The sequence below is a fragment of the Numida meleagris genome, chromosome 2 (assembly GCF_002078875.1).
Source record: "Numida meleagris isolate 19003 breed g44 Domestic line chromosome 2, NumMel1.0, whole genome shotgun sequence".
Taxonomy (NCBI): Eukaryota; Metazoa; Chordata; class Aves; order Galliformes; family Numididae; genus Numida; species Numida meleagris.
This window is the reverse complement of record NC_034410.1, coordinates 16,360,499-16,384,109: the sequence shown is the minus strand read 5'-3', so window position 1 is coordinate 16,384,109 and position 23,611 is coordinate 16,360,499. Positions and strand designations below refer to the sequence as shown.

The following is a 23,611-nucleotide window of genomic DNA, read 5'->3' as shown; positions in this document are numbered from 1 at the left end:
CCCAGAATTCCTATGGGAGCTGAGTACTCAGCAGTTCATTGGAAGTTCCTTCACGATGCAAAAATCAGTCTTCATGTTTTTATTTAAGTTCTTTCCCATCTTATTTAAAAACAAAACAAAAAAAAACAACACATGACATCATGGAAAGGTTACCATACAAATACAACAATTCAGTTGAATATTAGTATCTTGGATGGATAATATTCCATTTCTGGAATAAAACTACTGCTCATTAAGAACTTAACATGCTTCCAGGTGAAGGGGACAACCTCCCTCCCACTTCACAATCCGCCTTTGTTTGCACCAGATCTGCAAACTCCGAAGAGTAAGGGTGAATTTCTTACTGTGAAATTGTGTAAGCACAGGTAGATTTTAACTGGTGAGGTGACATAATCATGCTTTATGATGGGAAAAAGAAATTATTTTAAGAAAGTAAGACATTCTACTCAACATTTTATTAACCTCCTGAAATTCAGACAGATTTGCTGGTATTTGTTATTTCCCACTTGATTCTATGCACAAATATTAAGCACTATTTATAAATTTATATTATTTGTAAGTTACATGAAAAATAACTTTCCAAGTAGACAGCTCCAATTTATACAACAGATCCTATTCAAGATGAAATTTTTGAAGAGTGGTATTTTAACATGTGCCTGACACTTTAAAATTCAGTGACTTGTATGCTAGGTTCTTTATTTACACAAGGAGTAATCAGCAAACATGTCAGTTCCAACATGAGTATATCTCAAAAACCTGGGCCCCAAGCCCCACAAACCCCCAGCACAATGTCTACTGACAGGACTCAGAGCTAAGGCTGACTGAAAAGCAGGCTCAACAATTTCAATACTCTATACAGAGTGCATTTACACTGATCCTCTGCATCATATAGAGGGCTTTTGAATGACTGAAGTGTCATTTGAACACTTCTTGTTGTGTTTTTTAAGTATTAAATTTGTTAACCTGAAGGCTATGAAACAGCAACAATTCATTAAATACAAGTAAGAAAAGGAACTATGTGGTTCACCAAAATGCGTTGTCTACATGCAGTCAGTGGTACTAACAAATACCAGATTCCAAATTTCTCTCAAAAAAGGTTAAAAATGCTATACAAATTATATATATAGACAGATCTAACTTGAAACACAGATTATATTATAATCTCCTCTTCCTCTTTTTGCTCTCAAAATGGTTACATACAAGTTTTCTTTAAATAAAACCATAACTGGAGAGAGCTTAAAGATTGTTGTTCAAAAGATGTTTGATAACCACAGACTGACATTAATTGTGAGACAACTGAAATTACAGCAAGCAAAATTCTCTGTGGGCCTTCTGGCAACAAGCAGGTATCACAGTCTATTCTCAAGCTCTGAATTCAGGCACCACTGTCCTTTATACATACTTTTTCTTTAAAGGTAAAGGCTATCAGCATATCTGTTTGAGCCCTTCTTCTGCCATCTCAGTTTGTCATTTAGCTTGCCAAAAAATTATTTTCCAACTGTCCACATTCTGCTCTTGCTTGATAAAAAAAAATCTCTCCACTTTGTTTTCAATCTTGACTGTTTAAAAGGCACATTAATAACAGTTTCAAATTTTCACAGTATAGAACAGAATGACAACTTACATAGTAATTTTCCAATGTCTCAACTGACATTGTTTTCCATGTATACAAAATGCACATTTCTGTACCTTTATTACATGAAATGGAACAGTCCAAAAAGCCATGCTTTTAAAGAAAAAATTGGCACTACGTAACTGAGCTTCAGTCCTAATTAATTCTATTCATTCAGAAGAAATTAGGAAGGTTGCTCTGCAATCTACACAACTGAGCAAACCACCACTTGTTATGGCTTTTGACCATCATTTCCTGTTTTTACCTCCTTATTTCTTCTTGATAAGGCAGATCTGCCTCCAACAATACCCCCAAATCCTGTTTTCCTTCCCTTTTTATCACACCTGCTATTTTTGTATTTCTAACTTGTGAATTCCTTTATTTCCAGCCAATCCTACTTTTGCCTACAAAGAAAAACCACTTGTTCCTACCTCTCACTTCTCTTTCAGCATCCTCATCAGTTCACCTGAGTTAGCCACATACACTTGCCTTACCTTAAAAATTCATATAAACAAACAGAATTTAAAAGCTGGATGACCCAATGTGAACCTTGAATACTGTGGCTAAAACGCTAGTGCTCTTCCTTCCCTTTCCTTCAGTTTTTTTTAATTCCAAAGTAGCCTGAAACACTACAGGCACAGCTCTGGAAGATGGTCCTCTTCACTCAGTTTGCAAAAATGTATCTCACTAATTTAGCTGGAAAATTAGACATCTGCGCTGAAATTCTGAAAACTTTCCCAGCCAAAAGTGAAGCCATGAGGAAAATTTTTAATATATAAATACATTTGTTTGTTTAATCTACCACTCACCGCTGAACTACTACCAACACTCTCTAATTCAGCCACTGCTTTGTCTAGCTGTGTCTCAAAAACTTTCACAGATGGAGATACCATCTGCACCAATTCCAGTGCTACAGTACCCTTTCAATAAAAAAGAAAAAAAAAGTGCTACTATTTTACCCTTTCTGATGTCTAATTTGAACTTCCTAAGATACTACTGATCTTGATAACTACCTTGAATAATTGTGGATCGCTGTCAGATCACCCTTTAGCCACCTCTTTACAAGGCTTAATCCCAGCTCCTGAACCTCTCTTCTCATGGGCTGCATGTTGCAGGACCCTGACCATCTCAGTAGCTCTTTTCTGGACCTTTTCCAGTTTTTTCCCCTCATTCTTGAACTAGACACAAAATTCCAGGCATAGCCTCATCAGCATTTCAGGTGGCGGAAGGTAACAACTCCTTCATTTGCTTTGTGCTGGATGTGCTGCCCCTAATGCAGCCCAGCGCGTGATCTGCCTTACCCACAAGAGTGCACTGGTGACTCATTGACCCTGGTGTCTACTGTAATCTCTGGCTCATTTTCTCTTATTCAGCCAGTTGCTTCTCAGTCTGCACTAACACATGAGGCTATTATGCTTGTCAAGCAAAGCTTATATTTTCCTCATTTAATGTCATGAGTCATCTGTCAGCCTAATTCTCAAGAATATCAAAGTCCATCTGCACTGAAACTTGGTCATCTGTCCTGTCACCTACTCTTCTGTGTCATTAGGTTCAAAATATAAGTAGTCTAATTCAGATTGCAAATTTTAAACTTTAATAACAGTTAACATGATCAAAATATATATGAAATGGTTCGAAGTTATAAAAAAGATGACCTTAAGTAAATTAATCTCAATTTTGGGAATAAGCATGAAGAAAGAAGTTCTTATCAAGACTAAGGTTTTGCCATGAACAGAGATGTTTTTAAATATTCCTTACCCCATCCCCAAAATGTCATTACCAAGATCAGGTCAACGAATTAATGAACATGAGTTTGACACTGACTCCACTAATGACAACATTTCACATATAATTCCCCTCTAAGTAAGGAGTGCAGGCATGCCACAGCAGGCAATGAAACACGGACTGGAACACTTCACTGCTACTGTTTACGAATGGATTTGAAGCACTGTTCCCAGGAAATTCAATAAAATTCATAGACAATTTTTCTGGAGACTAAACTTAAGGTTTATCTTTATCTTAACATTTATAGGAGCAAGCAACTGTGTTCATGTACTTAACCAGTCATTGCCACACCAAGTAGACTGCCAAATAATACAAACATACACAGCCAGCATCATTCTTGAATATAATGAAACTATTTTCTCCTAATCATGCAGATAAACCTTTCTTTAGGTACTACAATATCTATTAGTGCAGAAAACCTGCATTTATGTCAACAGTTTACGTAATACCATAACAAGATATTCAGTGAAATTTGACACATGTCAAGAAATCCCAAACAACTAAACGTTAAAATACTATGGTAATAACTTAATGTTACCATTACATTTCTGTGACAAGTGTGTTTTGATTCCTCTACTAATAAGGGTACTGTACTTTGCAGTTCATCATTTATTTTGAACTTATTCTGACAGAAAACTACCACTACAGAGATTGTTAAACTTAGAAAGCCATACTTCATTCACAAATAAGAATTTGCCATGAGGTTTGTACTTTATTTAGACATGCAATTTCCAAAAAAAGCTAAGATAACATTAATGAAAAGGATAAGAATAGAAAACAAACAAACAACATCAACAACAAAATACAATTTCTTATCTGAAAACAAGAAGTGAAAGGAGTAACATCAAAACTGGAGAACATCCTGGGATGTTACTGCATTTAAAAAGTGGGTGTTCAGTTTTGAGCCAAATTTTATCATTAGAACAGTTAGATTCTTACATCTGAAGGCAGAAGATTATCAACTGCCATGTACAGAGGAATCATTCGCGTTTTCTGTTTGACTACAGTTACAGTGGTTGACCATGGCTCAAAAGGATGGTAACTGTTATTGTAGAAATTACTGTATTTCTCCCTGTGACATTCTACAAGGGAGAAAAAACACTGGACAGATGAACGATTCCTGTTGTATAATGCCATTCACTTCTACTATTTGCATCTTCAGGTGTTGCAACTCTGCTATCAAAAACTGACACCTTTTCTGCATAACAAACTGCAGCTATCCGAAATCTTTTGCTTCTCATAGGTCTGAGTTCACTCAATGGTCAGTCTTGCAGAATACAAAAAACATCTGTCTTTTCATAGCTTTCCTCTAGCAGACGATACGTGGAACCAACAGTCCACAAGACAGACCTGTTTTTATCCAAAAAATGCATCACAGCAAACAGCAGGAGAAATTCCTTCATGCCATATCACAATCATCTATCAACCCAACATAAAAACAGACCAACAGCAATCAGAAGGAACTCATACAAGCTGTATGTACTTCTGTGACCACGTGATCCACTTGGTAGATGAGGGAAAGGCTGTTGATGTAGTATACCTAGGCTTCAGCAAATCCTGTGACACTGTCTCCCACAGTTCTCCCTAGAGAAGCTGGCAGCCCATGGCTTGGACTGGTACACACTCGGCTGGGTAAAGAACTGGCTGGCGAGCCAGGCCCAGAGAGTGATGACGAATGGAGTTAAATCCAGATGGTGACTAGTCACAAGTGGTGTTCCCCGGGGGTGGTAGTGGGGCACATCCTATTTTGTATCTTCACTGATGTTTTGAATGAGGGAACTGAGTGCACCCTTACTTGGGGGTAGGGAGGCTCTACAGAGGGATGTGCACAGGCTGGATCAATGGGTTAAGGCCAATGGGATGAAAGTCAACAAGACCAAGTGCTGGGTCCTGCACTTTGGCCACAACAACCCCAGGCAACACTACACGCTTGGGGCAATAGTGGCTGGAACACTGTCTGGAAGAAACGGACCGAGGGGTGTTGCTCAACGCTCAGCTAAACGTGAGTCAGCAGCGTGCCCAGATGGCCAAGAAGGCCAATGGCACAGAATCATAGAATCATAGAATGGCCTGGGTTGAAAAGGACCTCAACATCATTGAGTTTCTACCACCCTGCTGAGTGCAGGGTCGCCAACCACTAGACCAGGCTGCCCAGAGCCACGTCCAGCCTGGCCTTGAACACCTCCAGGGACAGGGCATCCACAACCCCCCTGGGCAACATGTTGCAGTGTGTCATCACCCTCTGTGTGAAAAACTTCCTCCTAACATCTAACCTACATCTCCCCTGTCTCAGTTTAAAATCATTCCCCCTTGTCCTACCACTATCCACCCTCGTGAACAATCGTTCCCCCTCCTATTTATACGCTCAAGCATCCTGGCTTGTATCAGAAATAGTGTAGCCAGTAGGAGAAGGAAAGCAGGGAAGTGTTCGTACACCTGTATTCAGCTCTGGTGACATCACATACTGTTGGGCCCCTCACTACAAGAGAGACATCAAGACCTGGGAGTGTGTTCAGAGAGGAGGAATGAAGCTGATGAGGGGTCTGGAGCACTCTTTTGAGGAGTGGCTGAGGGAACTGGGATTTTTTAGCCTGGATAAGAGGAGGCTCAAGGGAGACCTTATAGCTCTCTACAGCTGTCTGAAAGGAGGTTGTGGCAAGGTGGTGGTCAATTTCTTCTCCTGGGTAACTGTGACAGGACAAGTGGGAATGGCCTCAAGCTGTGCCAGGGGAGGTCCAGACTGGTTATTAAGAAGAATTTCTTCTATGAAGGAGTTGTTAGGCACTGGGGCAGGTTGCCTGGACAAATGACGGGAGTCACCACCCCTGGAGATATTTGAGGAAAAGACAGACAAAGCTTAGCTTTTCCAATTGTAATGATGGTATGATTTTAACGTTCTATAGAGGCAAAGCTCTATACAAAACAGAAAAAAACTTTTTGAAAAATGACAAGTCCACCTCTTAAACTAATCCCCTCTATACTTTCAGAAAAGGAGTATGGAATACAGAACTCACAACCCTACCACACAAACCAACTCAAAATAAATTTTAACGGCACCTGGAAAATTTTCCCCACGTACATCTCCATTTAATTTCCAGAACTTCCACAGGCAGATATTTTATAGTTTTTCCTCTTTCCTTTACCTCTCCAAGAGAATGACCCTCGTTTCTTTTTTATGAAGTATCTTTCTCTGGCCCACAGGCAACAATCATCTGCCATTACTGCTGCCCCCATTATCTCACTCATTGACACAAGTTTAATTCAAACCAATAGTTATTCATCTGTACGTCGCCTGAAGCTTGTACTCTGTGTTTTGTCAGAAGAGGAAAGATATGCCCAAAAGCTTCTCACGTCAAGAGAAAGGTTTAACTTTAAATATACCAACCCTGTTTTTCCCACATCCTCAGACTGTTAAAGCTACATGAGTGCATTAAGTACACGTGGCCTTTCAGATTATATAAAAATGAGAACTATTTCCACATTCCTACACAGTCACAGTTTTTAAAAGCTCTCCCCACTCCCCAACTTATTCATACTACCAAAACTCATTCCATGGCCCCAACATTTCCTGTAATAATGACTATTTCTTTGTCAGATATTTTCAAAATATTACGTACATGCTAATAGTCTTAGCCTGTTGTATTCACCCTTTAACGCTGGAAAATACAACTAATAAAATCTACATCTCTTACTTACTAGTTATTTAAAATCAAGTCTTACTACTACCGTGTAGATTAGAAAACAGTTTTCTGACAACAAACCAGCAAATCTACCTTGCTGACTGTCATCTCTCTTCCTCTGATTCCAATTATAAAATAAACTAAATGCCAGTATATTGGGTGTTCCTCCAGTTCTTCAGAATACACACTTACATATGGAATTTCATTCCCAGCTCTTTTGGACTTGAGACACTACATGGGAGATGAATCATCTCACCTGTACGATGGACCTCATTTTAAATTCGAAACATAGGTACAATAGTGTAATAAAATATTCACACCAGTTAATTTAAAAAATTGGTAATCACATTCAGGGCATTCACCACATTTTTTTTTCCACATAAATCTACTAAGAATTAGTGAGTTATTAATAAGCACTAATTTTAAGCTCCATATGCTGACTTATTAATTCAAATTTAGTAATGATTCCCAGTTTCTTTAAAATTAGAAATGCTAGTTACTGACCCAATTCATAAATTCTAATATAAGGAATTGAAGACAATTAAATAAAAATATAAGCATTATTTTAAGATTTTCTTCTCTTTTAAACAAGATACTAGAAATATCATGTGAAGCAGGCATTCTCCCATACATTTGGATTCCTCTTAAATTTCAGAGGTGGCAAAGAAGCAGAACATCTAATTAGTGTCAAACAACTAAATGCTAACATTTTAATTACTTGCTAGTATCAAAGTTCAAAGACTTCAAAATGAACAGCAAACCTTTTTTATTTTCCTTTAGTCAACATATATCTGAATGTAAGCCTCATAAACATACCAACTGAAGGATGTCCTCGTCTTTTGGCATAACACTAAGTTCCAACATGCTGTCACTGAAACAAAAAAAAAAACATCACATGTCAACTTTTGGAAAATATTTTCAATTCATATTATGAAGACGATCCATTAACTTCTGTCAGAGTACCAGCAAATAAGAGTAGAACAGAAATCTGCCTGAAGAGTACATCTGCATTCTCACTAAAAACAGTATATTAAGCCAATACACTTCATGAGTTTTGTTTAATGTATTAGTTGTTTGGAGCTTCTCAGACAAAACAAGGTAAAACATCTTTGAGCACAAGTAAAATTTGCCTTTTGCTGGGGAAATATCGAAGTAACAAAATTACAAGAAATGTCAGGCAATAGCAAGGTAAGCACTGTCTTGTACCTTTCCATTCACACTACCCCCTAGCAGAATCAACCTAAACATATTTAGTCAAATCTACTCCTAGCACATATCAGAGGAAAGTCTTTTCATGAACAAGAGAGAAGAATATACTCATAACACTGAATACAGAACAGCTGAATTCATTTTTATGTCACCTGAGTTAATGTAACACTTTGGTCACACTGATTAAAATAGAACAGGTCCAGAGAAGGGCTATGAGATAGACTGACTGTACAGATTGTTTTAACTAGACTCGCAAAACAGAAAACAAAGAGATTATATGTGCTATGAAGTAATTGTACATTCAGAAATCTCACAAAGGATATTAAAAAAACAAAAAACAAACAAACAAAAAAACCAAGCAGACTAGTATCAGCACAAGTACCAAAAGAAATAACCTAACTCGACAGACCAGACTAGGACTGAGTTTATCTGCACTGAGCAGTGCAATTCATCGTTGAGAAAAGACAGAAGCAGCACAGAGACCAGGCACTAACTTCAGAACACACAAGACAGCCTATGATAGCACTGGGAAAGATCTCTATTTCTTATTCCTGCACAACTGAAAGTTGTCATCTCAAAAATCTAGTATGTGATTTATTACACTTTCACACATGAAAAATGTTTTCATCTGTGGTTCCTTTTCCAGTTGTTACTGGCCACAGATACAAGGCTGCATTCCAAAATAGCAGAGTAAAGGTATTAGGTTTCACAATACTCCTAATCCATTATTCATCTTGAAAGAAGCATTTTCCAAAAAGCACAAATTAATTTAAAGTTTGAAACCAAAGATCTTCAATGAGAGGTTTACACTTTTTCCTTTAAATCTATGCACAGCTAAGAAAAGCAAATCTTCAAAAATGGTTTCAGAGTTTTTCAGAATACTGAATTTCAAGACAAATAAAAATATTGACCTGTATGTTCCATGTGCATTTACAAAAGCATTTCCAATTTTTCCTGAAGGTATTAAAAGCAAAGCTATTTTAAATGATTCTTTGGCAGTAGCGCCAGCAGGAGAGACTCTTGCCTCTTGCCTTCTGGCCTGTATCAGAAATAGTGTTGCCAGCAGGAGCAGGGAAGTAATTGTCCCTCTGTACTCAGCCCTGGTGAGGCCTCACCTCGAGTACTGTGTCCAGTTTTGGGCCCCTCACTGCAAGAAAGACATTCAGGCCCTGGAGCGTGTTCAGAGGAGGGCGACGAAGCTGGTGAGGGGTCTGGAGCACAGGCCTTATGAGGAGCGGCTGAGGGAGCTGGGATTGTTCAGTCTGGAGAAGAGGAGGCTCAGGGGAGACCTCATCGCTCTCTATAACTACCTGAAGGGAGGCTGTAGTGAGCCGGGGGTCAGCCTCTTCTCTCTTGAGACTGGTGACAGGACGAGGGGGAATGGCCTCAAGTTGTGCCAGGGGAGATTCAGGCTGGACATTGGGAAATACTACTTTTCTGAAAGAGTAGTCAGGCACTGGAATGGGCTGCTCAGGGAGGTGGTTGAGTCACCGTCCCTGGAGGTGTTCAAGGAACATCTAGACGTTGTGCTGAGATACAGTTTAGTGAGAACTGCTGGCGATAGGTGGATGGTTGGGCTGAATGATCTTGTAGGTCTTTTCCAACCTTGGTGATTCTATGATTATGAAGTCCTCAGTATGGGTGTTAAACTATTTTCTAGTTGTAAAATTTAAATAATAACAGTAATTATAAATAGTAATAAGTAACAGATGGAAATGCCCAAAGCTATGGTATCTAAGAAGTATTCAAGTTCCATTCCTAAACATGGATAGCACATGCTTATGTTTATTCTTAAATCCTAACAGACAACTTATTAATCAATGCTTATTTGCAAGATAAGCTTTGGAAATTAACAATACGATATACAGCATTGCTCATCTTCAAATTTTTTTGTAAATGAAATTTTCCTACTTACAATTCAACACAGAACTATTGTTTTATACAAATATATTATGCTGTTCAAAAAATTGATGAATTAAAAAAGGATTAAATCCATTTACGCAGTTCAACACTTTCTTTGGTAGCCGTCTGAAAGAAGAAAGAGGTTCCATTCAGGAAGAATGTTTTATAAATTATTCAAGTAACTTTTTTAACCACTCCATTCTAGCTCACCCACAGAACCTTCTGGAGACAATTTGGATCCTCCTACTCTATATAATTTTTCAGAGAGCTCAATGTTTTTCATTTCTAGCATCAGAAATAAGTTTATTAAGCAGCAATTTTCACTTATTGTACTATAACATGCATACGCATAACGAACAAAATATGAATAAAAAATACAACACAAAGGAAGCGGCAGCTTACGCTGAAATATTAGATACAGTATTATGAATTCTCAGAGACATCTATCATGCAAATCATTTTCATTACACCATTTCTGAGCAAAATTTAAACTTGACTCGGAAGAATCAAACTAAAGCTCTATGATGGGCTGTCATCATGGTAACTATTCTCTTGTGTTCTTTTGTAGTAATGCAACAAATTCAGTATCTAAGCTGCACATTTCTGATGGATTTGCAAAAAGATACCAGAAAAAAAGCACCAACCAAGAAACAGTTGGCAATCAGAACCTGTATTTTTGGTTTGTTTTTAAATAGAACCATAAATAATTTATGCGTTTACATTAGTAATCTGCACATCTCCAAGCTGATTATCAAAACAGATGAGAATAAATTCTTAATGAACCAAACTAACAACCAAATGCAAAGGCTAGGAAACCTAGACTTCACAGTGATCTTCCAACTAATCTTTAAAGGAAATGATTTCTGAAAGAAACTCTTTTGAGGTGTGCCATTCATTATGCAGAGGAAGCAATCAGAGAAAGCTTAACTTTATCATCTCCAGCCAGAGGAAAATAGATAACGAAATATGAAAATAGAAAATAAAACTTTTCCAAGAACAATACAAAACATGCTTGAATTATAGTCTATCCATCAGTGTCACTGGAATTTATAGGGAGCTTTCATTTAAACATCAAAACACATTCATTTGAATCTGGCATAGAATTACAGAATCATTGAAGTTGGAAAAAACCTTCAAGATCATCAAGACCAGCTATCTCAACTCTCAACAAAAAGGGAGCACATAGTATTGTTGATGTCCACAGCCTGTGCTCGGTGAGAAGCATCCATCACGCACATCTTCATCCTGCTGATGACAGAACCTCAGACTTCTCCAAGGAAGACCTGCATTTCCTCTGCACTTACAAAATCTTTACAGCCAGCAGCTGTTAATATAAGACACACGAAAACTCTTGCTCACCTTGGTAAGATAACTGCAAATAAACACCTGAAAGATGGCATTTTGGAACTACCAAAGCACAGTCTGCTGCCTGGGCCTCCCAGCTTCCCCATGCACCTGGGGCCTGCTTGGGCTAGTTAAAGGTGAAGCTGAATTAAACCATGTAAATATCACTGTCTCAAGGAAACGGCTCGCAAGCCACAAATATATCCCACACTGTATCTCATTAAAACACTTCTGAAAGAAGCAGCTCTTCAGTTACCAATCTACCAGTGCTGTTTCAGCAGGCTTATTGAAACAAAATGCTAGTTATTTCCAAATTATTTCTATTTGTTTCCAAAACAAAACTAAAACATGGGTATTAAAATACAGAGAAAACTGAGGTGGTAACATTTTCCTTCCTGGTGCATGAAGAAGATGACTAAGTTCCGAAATCTGCAACATTCTATGATGAGAACAATTATCTACAATTGAACTGCTATGGAAATGAAGTTGCAGAAGCAAGCTGATTCAAAAATCAGGAAGTCCAAGCTGACTTTCACTGCTGAACAGCAAGCGGGGAGAACTCTTCAGAGGCTACAGAGGATAATATACACTGTACTCTTACATAAACTGCTATGAAGATGATAAAAAAAATATGAAAGAACAAGCATTTACAGTTGACAATGTTTGAGAGTGTAATTAAAAACATTAATTAAAAATACTGTAATTAAAATGTCTACAAAATCATCACACAACACAGATTATAAATGAAACTGGTTTTAGTCATGAATAAAGGCAATCCCAACAAAAAACTCAGTCTTTTAAAAGGCTTTTCAACAAGTTACTTGCACAAAGCCTACTAAAGAAACTATGAAGCGATGGATGAAAAACTAGCTAAGACAGAAACCAGAGCCAAAACAATGAAATGAGTAATTTTAACATCAAGACTTTAAATGTAAGTATATTCAAAAGTGAACTTATGCAAGATCAACCTATCGAGGCCTATTAAATCAAGTGACGCAGCTAAAGCTTTTGTTTTAGCAAACTAAACTGGATAGGTTCAGGAGTAAACACACTATATTCCAGTGTTTTCAAGCTCTTCTACCAAGAATCCATTACTGAATAATGTCTGAGAGGATACTGACATAAACAGACCATCAGTTTGATAAAGGATGCTGACATGTTGATATAGGAATGGTATGCTAAGGCAAGGTATGTACAATAGACAGCAATTTCACTTACCATGAAATGGTACTAGAAGCACAAGAAAAAAAAATCTTGACATGTAGAACAAACTGCTCAGAGTTCAAAATAACTGTTTTCCAGTAAAGAAAATTTGTTCTTTAGTCATATGAGAAACTGTCACAAATAGCCATGATTGCCTGTAAGCTACAAGGAAGATGCGCCTGATTAACTTTGGAGTCCAAGCTATTTTTATGGTATTTATCTGTTAACCTTAAGAGGTTCAGCTGAAGACTTCCTAATGGTTATATTTTCCCTTAAAAAACCAAACCAAACCAAAACAACTTCACTAATAGACATCATCTTTTGCTATGACCTTATGACAGATTGGTCTGGGTTGGAAGGGGTGTTAAAAATCTTTTAAGTTCCAACCCACCTGCCATGGGTAGGGACACCTCTCACTAGAGCAAGTTACCCAAAGCCAAAACCAACCTGGTCACTGGAACTACCAAGGATGGGGCATCCACAGCTTCTCTGGGCAACCTGTCCCAATGCCTTCCTTACGGTGAAGATTTTCTGCTTATTATCTAATCTAAATCTACCCTCTTTTACCCTAAAGCCATTAACCCTTGTCCTGTCACTGTACTCTCTGATAAAGAGTCTCTCTCCAGAATTCCTGTAGGCCCCCTTAGGTACTAGAAGGCCACAATGAGGTCTCCCTTTTCTTCTTCAGGCTGAACCCCAGTTCCCTCAGCTTTTCTTCACAGGAGAGGTGCTCTGACCCTTCAAACATACTCTTGGCCTTCTCCGGACTTGGTCCAACAAGGTCCCTGTGCTCCTCATGCTGGGGGCCCCAGAGCAGAATGCAGTACCGTAAAGGGGGTCTCATAATGGCAGAGTAGAGCGAGACAATCATCTCCCTTGACCTGCTGTCATGCTTCTTTTGATGTGATTCAGGATACAGCTTGCTTTTTGGGCTGCTAGCACACACTGCTGTTTTTCATCCACCAGCACTCCCAAGATCTCGTACTTGGCCTTGCTGAACTGCATGGGCTCACCTCTGAAGCCTGTCAAGGTCTCCCTAGATGGTATCCCTTCCCTCCAGCATGTCAACTGCACCACACAGCTTGGTGTCACCTGTAGAATTGCTGAGCATGAACTCAATCCCACTGTATGTTAAATGATACCAGTCTCAAAGCATAACCCAAGGGACACTGCTCACTGGTCTCAACATCCAGATGTTGACTGCAGCACACTCAGTGCAACCATCCAGTCAGATCTTTATCCACCAAGTGGTCCATCTATCAGATTCATGTCTTTCCATTTCATAGACAAGGATGCTGTATGGGACTGTATCACCTGCTTTACACAAGTCCAGGTAGATGACATCAGCTGCTCTTCCCTTATTCACCATCGGTGTAACCCCATCTTAAAAAGCCACCAAATTAATGATGTACACACATGCCTCAACTCAGGTAAACAAATAGCCTCATTTCTTAATTAACTATAGCACCTTCATCTTCTCTGCACTTGTGGAAATCAGGAAGACAGATGCTGCAGCGTGCTGTACCATTTCTAGTTGCAGTAGATAATCACTGACAAAGCCTTGCTCAGGTGTGTTTTGTTTTTCTCTCATGCACAGGGGTTGCACTCTCTGGTGTGAGACAGTTCACTACTTACACTAACGGGTCTGAAGAAATCTTTATTCACAGGTAGATCTAGAGTTCAGAATCTGTCTTGTTATGCCACTGGAAGATGTAATCAGTCTCTTAAAAGATTTCATTACGTGCCCAACAGGTGCATCATTCAAAGTAAACAGTTGTGTCCTGTGTCTTAGGTATACACTATTGTACAGTATTAACGTTTTTACAAAAACAAAATGAAAAAATGATTCATGGTTAGTGCTATCTCCAATCTTTTTTAAATGTTATGAAGACGACAGATTCCATCTTTCTAGCTCTTGCACAGAAAATGCTAATGACACCAAACATTTCAATACACTTTCAGCTACAGAGCTTTGCCATTTCAGAAATCTCAGATATGCATGTTTTGTGTGATATCTTGAATAAAATCTGAACTGAATTAGGAAGGTGAGGATCTTCTTTCTTCTACTCCTAACTGTAAGCATAATTAAGTATTAATGCATGAAGATTCACTAAAAAGGGACTGTGGTATGCGACATTTATTTAGAAAACATTTTCCGTGCTGATCATAATACATCTTCATTCCACATAACATTACTAAATTGGAAACTTGTTACTATTGAACAGAAATCGACACCAAGAAAATAGAAAAAGTGGAGACAGATATTAGATACGAAAGTGATATCCGGATTTGTGTACAGACATGATTTAACAAGCCCCTATGAATTGCAAGAGCAATAAATATTGGAATTTCTCAACTTTGTGCAAGATTTGTAACTTGTTACAATATAAAGGAGAGCTAAGACGCACTGCAGATGTTTTGCAGGTATGCACTAACATATTTTTTCTCTTACAAGATATGCTGACCTCTAGTTATCAGACCTCGGAAACAAAGTAATTTTTCTGATTTTAATTTAAGCAGAAACATGCGTGTGTTTATGCAGCCCTTATAAGCCCATTTCAATTTTATACAACCTTCCTCTAGACCACTCAGTGTGATCTGCTTACAGGGGACAAGTACTCACATAAATAGACTGGCACAATAGAGCACATCCATTCTCAAACCTTTGCCAGTATTCAGAAAATATAGGGAAACAAATACTGAGTGTACACTACAGAAAATTATACAATGACTTAGTCAGAACCACCAGAAGCAGTAGTTTCCTGCCTACAATAAAGAGCAAGTATGATAGAAAAGTAGGATCTTACCTGTTCTGTATTAAAGCAATGACTTGAGAATACGTCTTCCCAATAACACTTTCTCCATTGACTTTTATAATCCTGTCACCTGTAAAAACCAAAATTATACCTTAAATCAACTTGTCTAGACTTTTTTTCACTTCCTTTTCATTCTGCACTTCTGTATGTCACAATAGACAACACCAGAAGAAGAAAATTATAGACATGCAATAATATTACTTGTAGACATATAGAGGATGCCAAGTTTCAACACTTTTCGTAGAACATGTTCAGTTCTAAACTTCCAAGTAAGTCACCTAGAATATCACGGAAAGAAAACAAGAAGCAGGCATAAGGTGTATCATAGGCTCACTTAAGCATCCAATCTTCAAAATAAAGCTTTAGATGTATGACACTATGTACTGAATTCTGCCTAATTCTTCAGCAAATCTTAAGTAGGTATTTCTTTCCAAACAAAATTGAACATTAATTCAGAGCATTCCCAGAGAAAGCTGTATGCTCCTTTAGTATCAGCAATTAATAACATTTTGTACTTCTTTCTTCTGAGAAAAACAAAAAAGAAGTTTGAAAGGTGCTCCAGTTCCCTACTTCATCAAAATAATCCAAGTTGTTTCCAAGACATTACCATCTCTTCAACGCCTCTTGGACAGCAGTGTAATGGGATATTTCTTATCCATGCCTATCAGTCCTTAGAACTAACATTACTTATACTAGATTTCTCCAAATAGTTCGTTGCACTTCCCTCATTCAGAATTTCAATCTCATCATAAAATAAGTGGTGAATATATCACTGAGAAGACATGAAAAACCTTTGTCTTGTGAGCTATTCTCAGGTTTTGATGAAAAACCCATTCTATTCCTTCAAAAAAACAGTATTGATGTCATCCCTGATCAGAAGAACAGAAGTGTCATGAATTTACTAATGAAGAGAAAATGGTCTCTAAAAGGATTACAGGCCTGCAGAGTTTTAGAAGGCTGCTGGAGAAAAAAGAACTGAAAAAAAGGACCCACGCAAAGTTAGCCAAAGGGAATGGCTTTTTCCAACACCACTTCAAAACTGAAAGCCCTTTGCGTCCTTTTGATGTGATCAAATCAAAGGCAAAGGAAAAACAGCTCACTCTGAAGACTCGGCCTGACTCAGTGGCAGAAGTGCTCCAAACACGCATGCTCTGTGCAGGGTCCCTAAATAGACTCCAGGAAGTTCCAGATGTATCAGTCCACATGGATCTGCTGACTGTTTTTAATTAGGTGATAATATAACATCAGTCAACTAGACAGGTGTAATATTTTCCATTTCATAAAAGTTTGTGTACCACTTTATTTGCTGGTAATGATTCTCTTCTTCACCTGAAGACCCCCCTCAGTTCTTTTGCTTACTTCCTAAGCTATGAAGGGAATATAGCTCTGCTAGTCTGGAGATCATAGAATCACAGAATTGCAGGGGTTGCAAAGGACCTCAAGAGGTCATAGCGTCCAACCCCTTACTAAAGCAGGCTCCCTACAATAGGTCGCACAGGTAGGCATCCAGACCGGTCTGGAGTATCTCTGTAGAAGGAGACTCCACAACCTCTCTGGGCAAACTGCTCCAGTGCTCCATCGCCCTTTCCATAAAGAAGTTCTTCCACATATTTGAATGGAGCTTCTGAAGTTTAAGTTTTAGGTCATTGCTCCTTGTCCTATCATTACACACCACTGAGAAAACTCTGGCTGCATCCATCTGGCTCCCATCTCCCTTCAGATATTTATAAACATTAATCAGACCCCCCCCCCCCATCTTCTTTTCCTCAGGCTGAACAGGCCCATGTTACTCAGCCTCTCCTCGTAAAGGAGATGCTCCAGGCCCTTTATCATCTTTGTGGCCCTCCTCTGGACTCCTTCCAGGAGATTCTTGTCACTTTTGAACTGGAGAGCCTAGAACAGGCCACACTATTCTAAGTGTTGCCTCCCCAGGGCCGATTAGAGAGGGAGGATGCAGCCTTTTGCTCCATATGCAGACACTTGGTATGAGAAGAAAAAAAATCAACTACAAAATATAAGATATAAACTATGCTACTTCTATTACCCACTACATAATGCTATTTTTTTTTTAATGTTTATCAGAGAATATTCAGGAGAACTTTTTACTCCTCATTTCTGCAAAGCCACTGCACAGTTATGAAGGAAAGGTGAAACTGTAGCACACCAGCATCTCTGAATGCATTGCTATGTCTTCATGAGACACAAGGAGAGCAGAACAAATTGTGCAAAACACTACATAACATCCTTATTCTGATGCAGCAGCAGAACAGATCTGATCTCTCCCTGCAGGGCTACTCTAGTCTCATGAGAGCTGAATGGATCGGACTGCAGCAGGACATGATGCATTGCGACTGCCCCTGCTGTGATTCTAGAAAGATTCTGGAGAGTCTGTCTGCACATCTGAGATTTCTTCACGTTTCCTGTTCTTTGGCAAATTGGACTAATTGGTTTCTATTTACATAAGAACACAGGAAGTTCAGTAATTCTGTCTCACTGTTTTATATATTGAGACCAAGCTGCTGAAAGTAGACTGCTTTATAGTACAGTATTCCAGTGCCACAACAGAATTGCACCTCTGCATGAAGAGCACACGGTCACAATCGTGTTGCATTGTGGGGAAATACAACGGTGTTTCACGTCTGCAGCCAGTTTAGAAGACAGGGTGCTCAGGCTTCCTCCATTCTCCAAACAGAGAGCTTGAGGAAATCAAGGACAGACAGAACAAAACCGTGTCATAAATGCAGACTCATTTTTCTAATCAGTCTATTAGAAAAACGTAATTTGTTCACTCTAAAATGAAAACCTTTTCTTCTTTGTTTTGATGGGGAGAAATGTGAGGTAACACTGTGTGAATGTGATTCCTAAGAACTTAAATAGGAAGTCCCTTGTTGAAGTGCTAGTGCCTGATCTAGCAGTTGGCAACCCTGCCAGAGGCAGGGGGTTGGAACTAGATGATCTTAGAGGTCCCTTCCAACCCAGGCCATTCTGTGAACATTTAACAACTACTATCAGTCACGTAGATTGCAGGGCACCTGCATTGTATGGTGAACCCTGTACCTGTGTTGCAAGCATACAGACACACTACGTAATTAGGGTGAAAAGCTAGACGTTCTTCATTAAAACAAAGTTAATTTTGAAATACTTGATATCACACCAAAGTAAATCCCTCCAAAATGTTGCAGAAAAATGAAATGCTATGGTTATCTCTCTGAACTCTGCCCTTTTAGGTCATATGGCAAGACTTTCACAGCATACATGAGATTCTTCTCTGGAACTTAAAACTGGCTTTTTTCCATGTTGTTTTGGAACTTGCCCACAGATGTATATCTTTTACTCAGTACTCCCATAGAAAAACCCAATTAGGAATACTTTGCAAGTAGGTCATGTTATCTTACCTATTTTTGTGCAGTTTTTATTTTTCAAAGAAACACAGCAGTGAAACAAGTCTACTTAAAGCATGCATCCACTGAACCAGAACATGAACCTGCCAGAAAACCCTCAAGTGGGACACGCTGAATAACTGGCTACTTGAAAGAAGCAGTTGCAGCCAACTCCACAGAACACAACTTTGCTCAGTTACAGGTTCACATCAAGGGGAAGGCCTGAGACTGTATTGCAAAACAGGGTAGAAAAGCACGAAGCCTTTTACTAATAATATTTCTGTTATCAATTCAGTGGTCCATTAAATACTTCTGACCAAAGTATTTAATCTGAACACATTACAATATCTCCTTTTCTGAACACATTTTAGTCCTTGATATTCTTGCCTAATATAGATACAGCATGAAGACCAAGACATGGAAAGTGTGGATCTGTTTTAGTTGTCTGCATTTCCAAGCATAAATATTTTAGATAATACTTATTGAACGCCCTGATACAATCTCTTTAATGAAATGCATCAGATGTTAGTTATGTAAGTACGATCTCTCTAACTCTAGCCTAGTAACTTTACAAGAGCATTCAAAAATACTCAAAAGGAATTGTTTCACATTTAAGATACGCCCTTCCTTAAATTTACGAGAGTAGACTAAGATTTCTGTTGAGCAGCAGCCAGGTAATCTCCGGAACCACAGTTTACAGATTCTGGGTAATGAAGCTTGGGTTAGGACTGCTAGTATTACAAAGCAGAAGACCCTATAGTAATGATGGTAAACATGACTATCGAACATTAGATTTTTGAGCATCTTCTTTCCATTATTGTGACTATAAAACAAAGCCAAAATGCAAATACAATTGATTCTACAAAATAAATTCTTAGTGTCTGTATCAGAAGTAAAGCAGTCCACCCTGCTGTTCATTCTCTGAGTGCTTTAAAACCTAATTTCAACAGAGAGGTTGAAATTTATTACTGTATTTCAAGTTTTAAACATGAAGTAGTAGCATGACCTAATTAGACATAATAACTACCGGTAGTGTTTCCAAAAAGAATGTTCCAGTAGATTAAAAACATATCTTTGCATGTATTTTTTTTGTTCTTCATTCTGGGCTCCTAAGATCTCTTCTATGTCTAAAAATAATAATAAAAAAATATCTACAGATTTGGTCTCTTTTAATTTAGCATACACTGAACAGAGTAGAAATTAACATGGCTCCTCTGCTCAACTTCAACATATGCTGCATTTTATCAAGCCAAAACGTTTATTTATATGGTAGCCTTAAAATAATGCCAGCATAACCACTTAAGGAGAAGTTAAAAAATAAAAATAAAGCATATGCTGTAAATTAGTATCTAAGAATGGTTTTTAAACTGCAGATCATCCTACAATATTTTTTATTTCTTTAGGAAGAAACGTACAAAAATTATTCTAATACAGACAAATGCCCGCACACAACTGCTTTCTAAAGAAAATAGACACTGCACTGTCTACACAAACACAATCCTTTCACAGGAATCACGTTTTGCCTTATGAAATAGAAATCTGTATAACAGAATCCACCTACGTAGCTTGTATCATTTTAAGACTTGCCCTTCTGACGTAGCTTTTTTCCCTCCAACATTTAATAAAAGTGTGAAAAAGTATCTGACACTTCAGAAAAAAACTCCTGCCTGATCCAGAGAGTATAGATTAAACAAGTAAACAAAATTTAATAAGAGACAGACTTGGATAATTACTTCATTTAAAGGAAGTATAGTAATTTGAAGAACAAAAACCTGAATGTTTTGAGGTTATCAATGGGTAATAAAGCACAAGAAATAGGAGCCTACCCATGTCATTTTATTTATCACATAATTGTTTGTACCCTTAAAATAATGAACAAGAGTACTTAGACTTTTATGACTTGATACATTTTATGTAGCACTTCCTGAAAGTACACAATGGTGCTTCTATGACAAAAACCTCTGGATGACAATTTCAACAAGAGGTTTTAAACTTCCTAATGAAAGAAGGTTTAATGGAATACAGAACTATATGTAGAAGTTTAAACCATATCCAAACATACTGTCAGTGTTATAGAAGAACAGTACCTGTGCACAGTCCAGCTTCAAAAGCAGGTCCACCTTCTTTAACTTGTTTAACAAATATGGTATCCATAGGCTCCAGTCTATTTCTTTGTTTTCCTGAGGGGGAAAAAGAATATTTCTTTAAAGTTTTTAATCACACTGTATTATCACATTTTCACTTTAAATAATTATTTTTGAAATGTAATCCAGACATGTTCATCATTACTTTGAATACCATAATCTAAATTCAGGGAAGTGAAGGATGCAATTTAGTGATGGGATTCAGTAGGTCAGGTTACTGGTTGGACTTCTTAATTTTGAATGCCTTTTCCAACCTAGATGATGCTATGATTGAACAAGTGGTAGAGACAGCATTTCTGCTATACTTTGACCTCTTAGGTGTTGGGAGTGGGAAAGTATGCATACAGACTTGCGAATGTGTTCTGATAAATGTAGTTTTTTCCAAGTTCATTTCATCATGTCTTTGCTATTTCATTATCATGCCAGTTCCTACACTGTTCAATATTACTCCTTCCTCTTCTGGATTCCTAGGTAGCATTAGATATTAAACTAGAGTAAGATTTAGTAGAGTAAACTTAGAAATAAAATCTTTTTTTTCCCCCTGGAAGTGAGAATCATAAAATTAATTTATAGCCCATAAGGAACTGTAACACAGACTTTCTGACTCTATTTTTCAGATGTTCCAAGGCTAAGTCTGAAGTTTTCTTGAAGATTTATCAAGCTTCAAAAAGCAACGTATACTTCTTAGTGAACTGTAACGTCTGCACATGAACTGCGCATACACACAATATGAAACCTAGAGGTGGCCCACAGTAAAAAGAAATCACCTATCTTATCTTCCCACATTCTCAGCATACCCTTATTTCTTGGCTTCCAGAAACACAGACACCCTTTGCTTTTTACAGTAATTTGAAACCTTCCTTCCAGTTCAGCCCATCCCGACACCTCTATCCTACGTGGTAGAAAACACACGCGTTCAACAACAATGAGGGAACCTCACAGATTCTTCTAAACTTGACTGTGACAGAGCAAGCTGTAAGCACCTGGGTCCTTCCCAGTTCATATCACCAGGCACCCTGTTGGGGAACATCACCATCTGGAGGCTACACAATGAGTCAGCCAGGTGAACAGACATGACTGAAAGTCAGCAGTCTGGGAGGATCCCGTTCTAGTGTAGAGAGTGGTGTAAACCACAGAAAAAAAGTAGGAAGATCAGTAAAGAATAAAGGGATTACATAAAATTAGCACTGCCAATAAAAGAAATACTCCTTCAAACTACAGTTTTATGTTTTATTCACTTCTTCAGTGATGAACGGTTGACTTAGCCAAATCCCTGAAAGCGTTCAGAGGCCAGGTTGGATGAAGCAGCCAGATCAAGTGGGAGGCAACCCTGTCCATGGCAGGGTGGTTGGAACTGGATGGTCTTTAAGGCTCCTTCCAACCTATGGTTCTATAAAATGGCACTGCTTTTGGAAGTACTGGCACTACAGCTTAAATATTCCTCCTGATCATGCTTAGTAACCTACAGCAACACATCCTTGCTCAATTACTGACTGAATAAAGCATCCCTCTTATGTGTTGGAGTTTTTTTTTTTTTTTTTGCTTTGTTTCCACAAAAGGAAAGCTTAGTATCTAAACAGCCACAATAAATTGCACAAAAATCAGATTTTCCTTCTCATTCTCACTCACATTTTTCAAATACAAGTTTTAGCCTCATTGCCTTCATTTTTTGGCCCTGCCATCTTATCAAAAATAATTCAACAAAATGGCTGTAAATGGTCTCAAAGTATCTCTAGATGAGTTGAGAATAATCGAAGAAGTTGATTTGATAGGATCAGATAGCTATTATGTACATACAATGAAACTGAAATATTTACAAAAAATCCAGCTGGCAGTTCAGCCCCCAAATACTTTAAAATTTGATTAGCAGGACACAGCTACAAGACATACAAAATGCTCTTTATAAAGCAAAGGTAATATCTGTCATTTTTAATCCACTGATTTAAATAGACATGGAACACACGATAAGCCTCATCCTTTAAGAGTCAGGAACATTTTAGCAAATTTAGACAAGCTCATAGAATAATTTACCCCAGATACCATGAACAAGAGTTTGCTCCAACCAGAGTGAATAGATAAAAATTACCCTTTATAGGATCAAATATCCTTCCCAGCACTGTCACTTAACGTGATTGAAGAGACAGAATCCCAACAGTAACAAGAAGAAAAAATAATAATTGAGCTCCCACAGCATGTTTGATAACACTTAACCCCTTGATGCTGGGTCAGATATTATCTCAGCTTTTTACAAAATGCCCATTAGGAAGGGCCAATGGCCTAATGCTAGTCTGCTTAACACTTATAAATGCTACCTCGTCCATGCTGGAACACACAAGAAGTCAAGTACTCATTCAATATTAGATACAGAATGCTTTTAATGCAGTTGCCACATCAGTGTTAGAGAAGAAAATTGTATGAAATTGTGAAGACCAGAGACTGAAGGCTTCCCTGAACACCCAATTTCTGACCAACCTGTTGGCAGAATAGTAGCTACACAAAGGAGTTCACTGACACTGGACCAACTTGCACAGCCAGT

At 38.1% G+C, this 23,611-nt stretch overlaps 1 protein-coding gene across 4 annotated transcripts in view; it reads right to left on the bottom strand.

Moving 5' to 3' along the window:
- Positions 1 to 23,611, bottom strand: part of ARHGAP21 (Rho GTPase activating protein 21) — a 120,389-nt gene that overhangs the window by 32,941 nt on the left and 63,837 nt on the right. For all 4 annotated transcript variants that reach the window (XM_021388013.1, XM_021388012.1, XM_021388011.1 and 1 more), the window contains 3 exons: positions 21,019 to 21,111; positions 15,543 to 15,621; positions 7,894 to 7,948 (listed from right to left, as the gene is read on the bottom strand). In XM_021388013.1, coding sequence (XP_021243688.1) covers positions 7,894 to 7,948; positions 15,543 to 15,621; positions 21,019 to 21,111 — 227 coding nt within the window. The remainder of the gene's footprint in view (positions 1 to 7,893; positions 7,949 to 15,542; positions 15,622 to 21,018; positions 21,112 to 23,611) is intronic.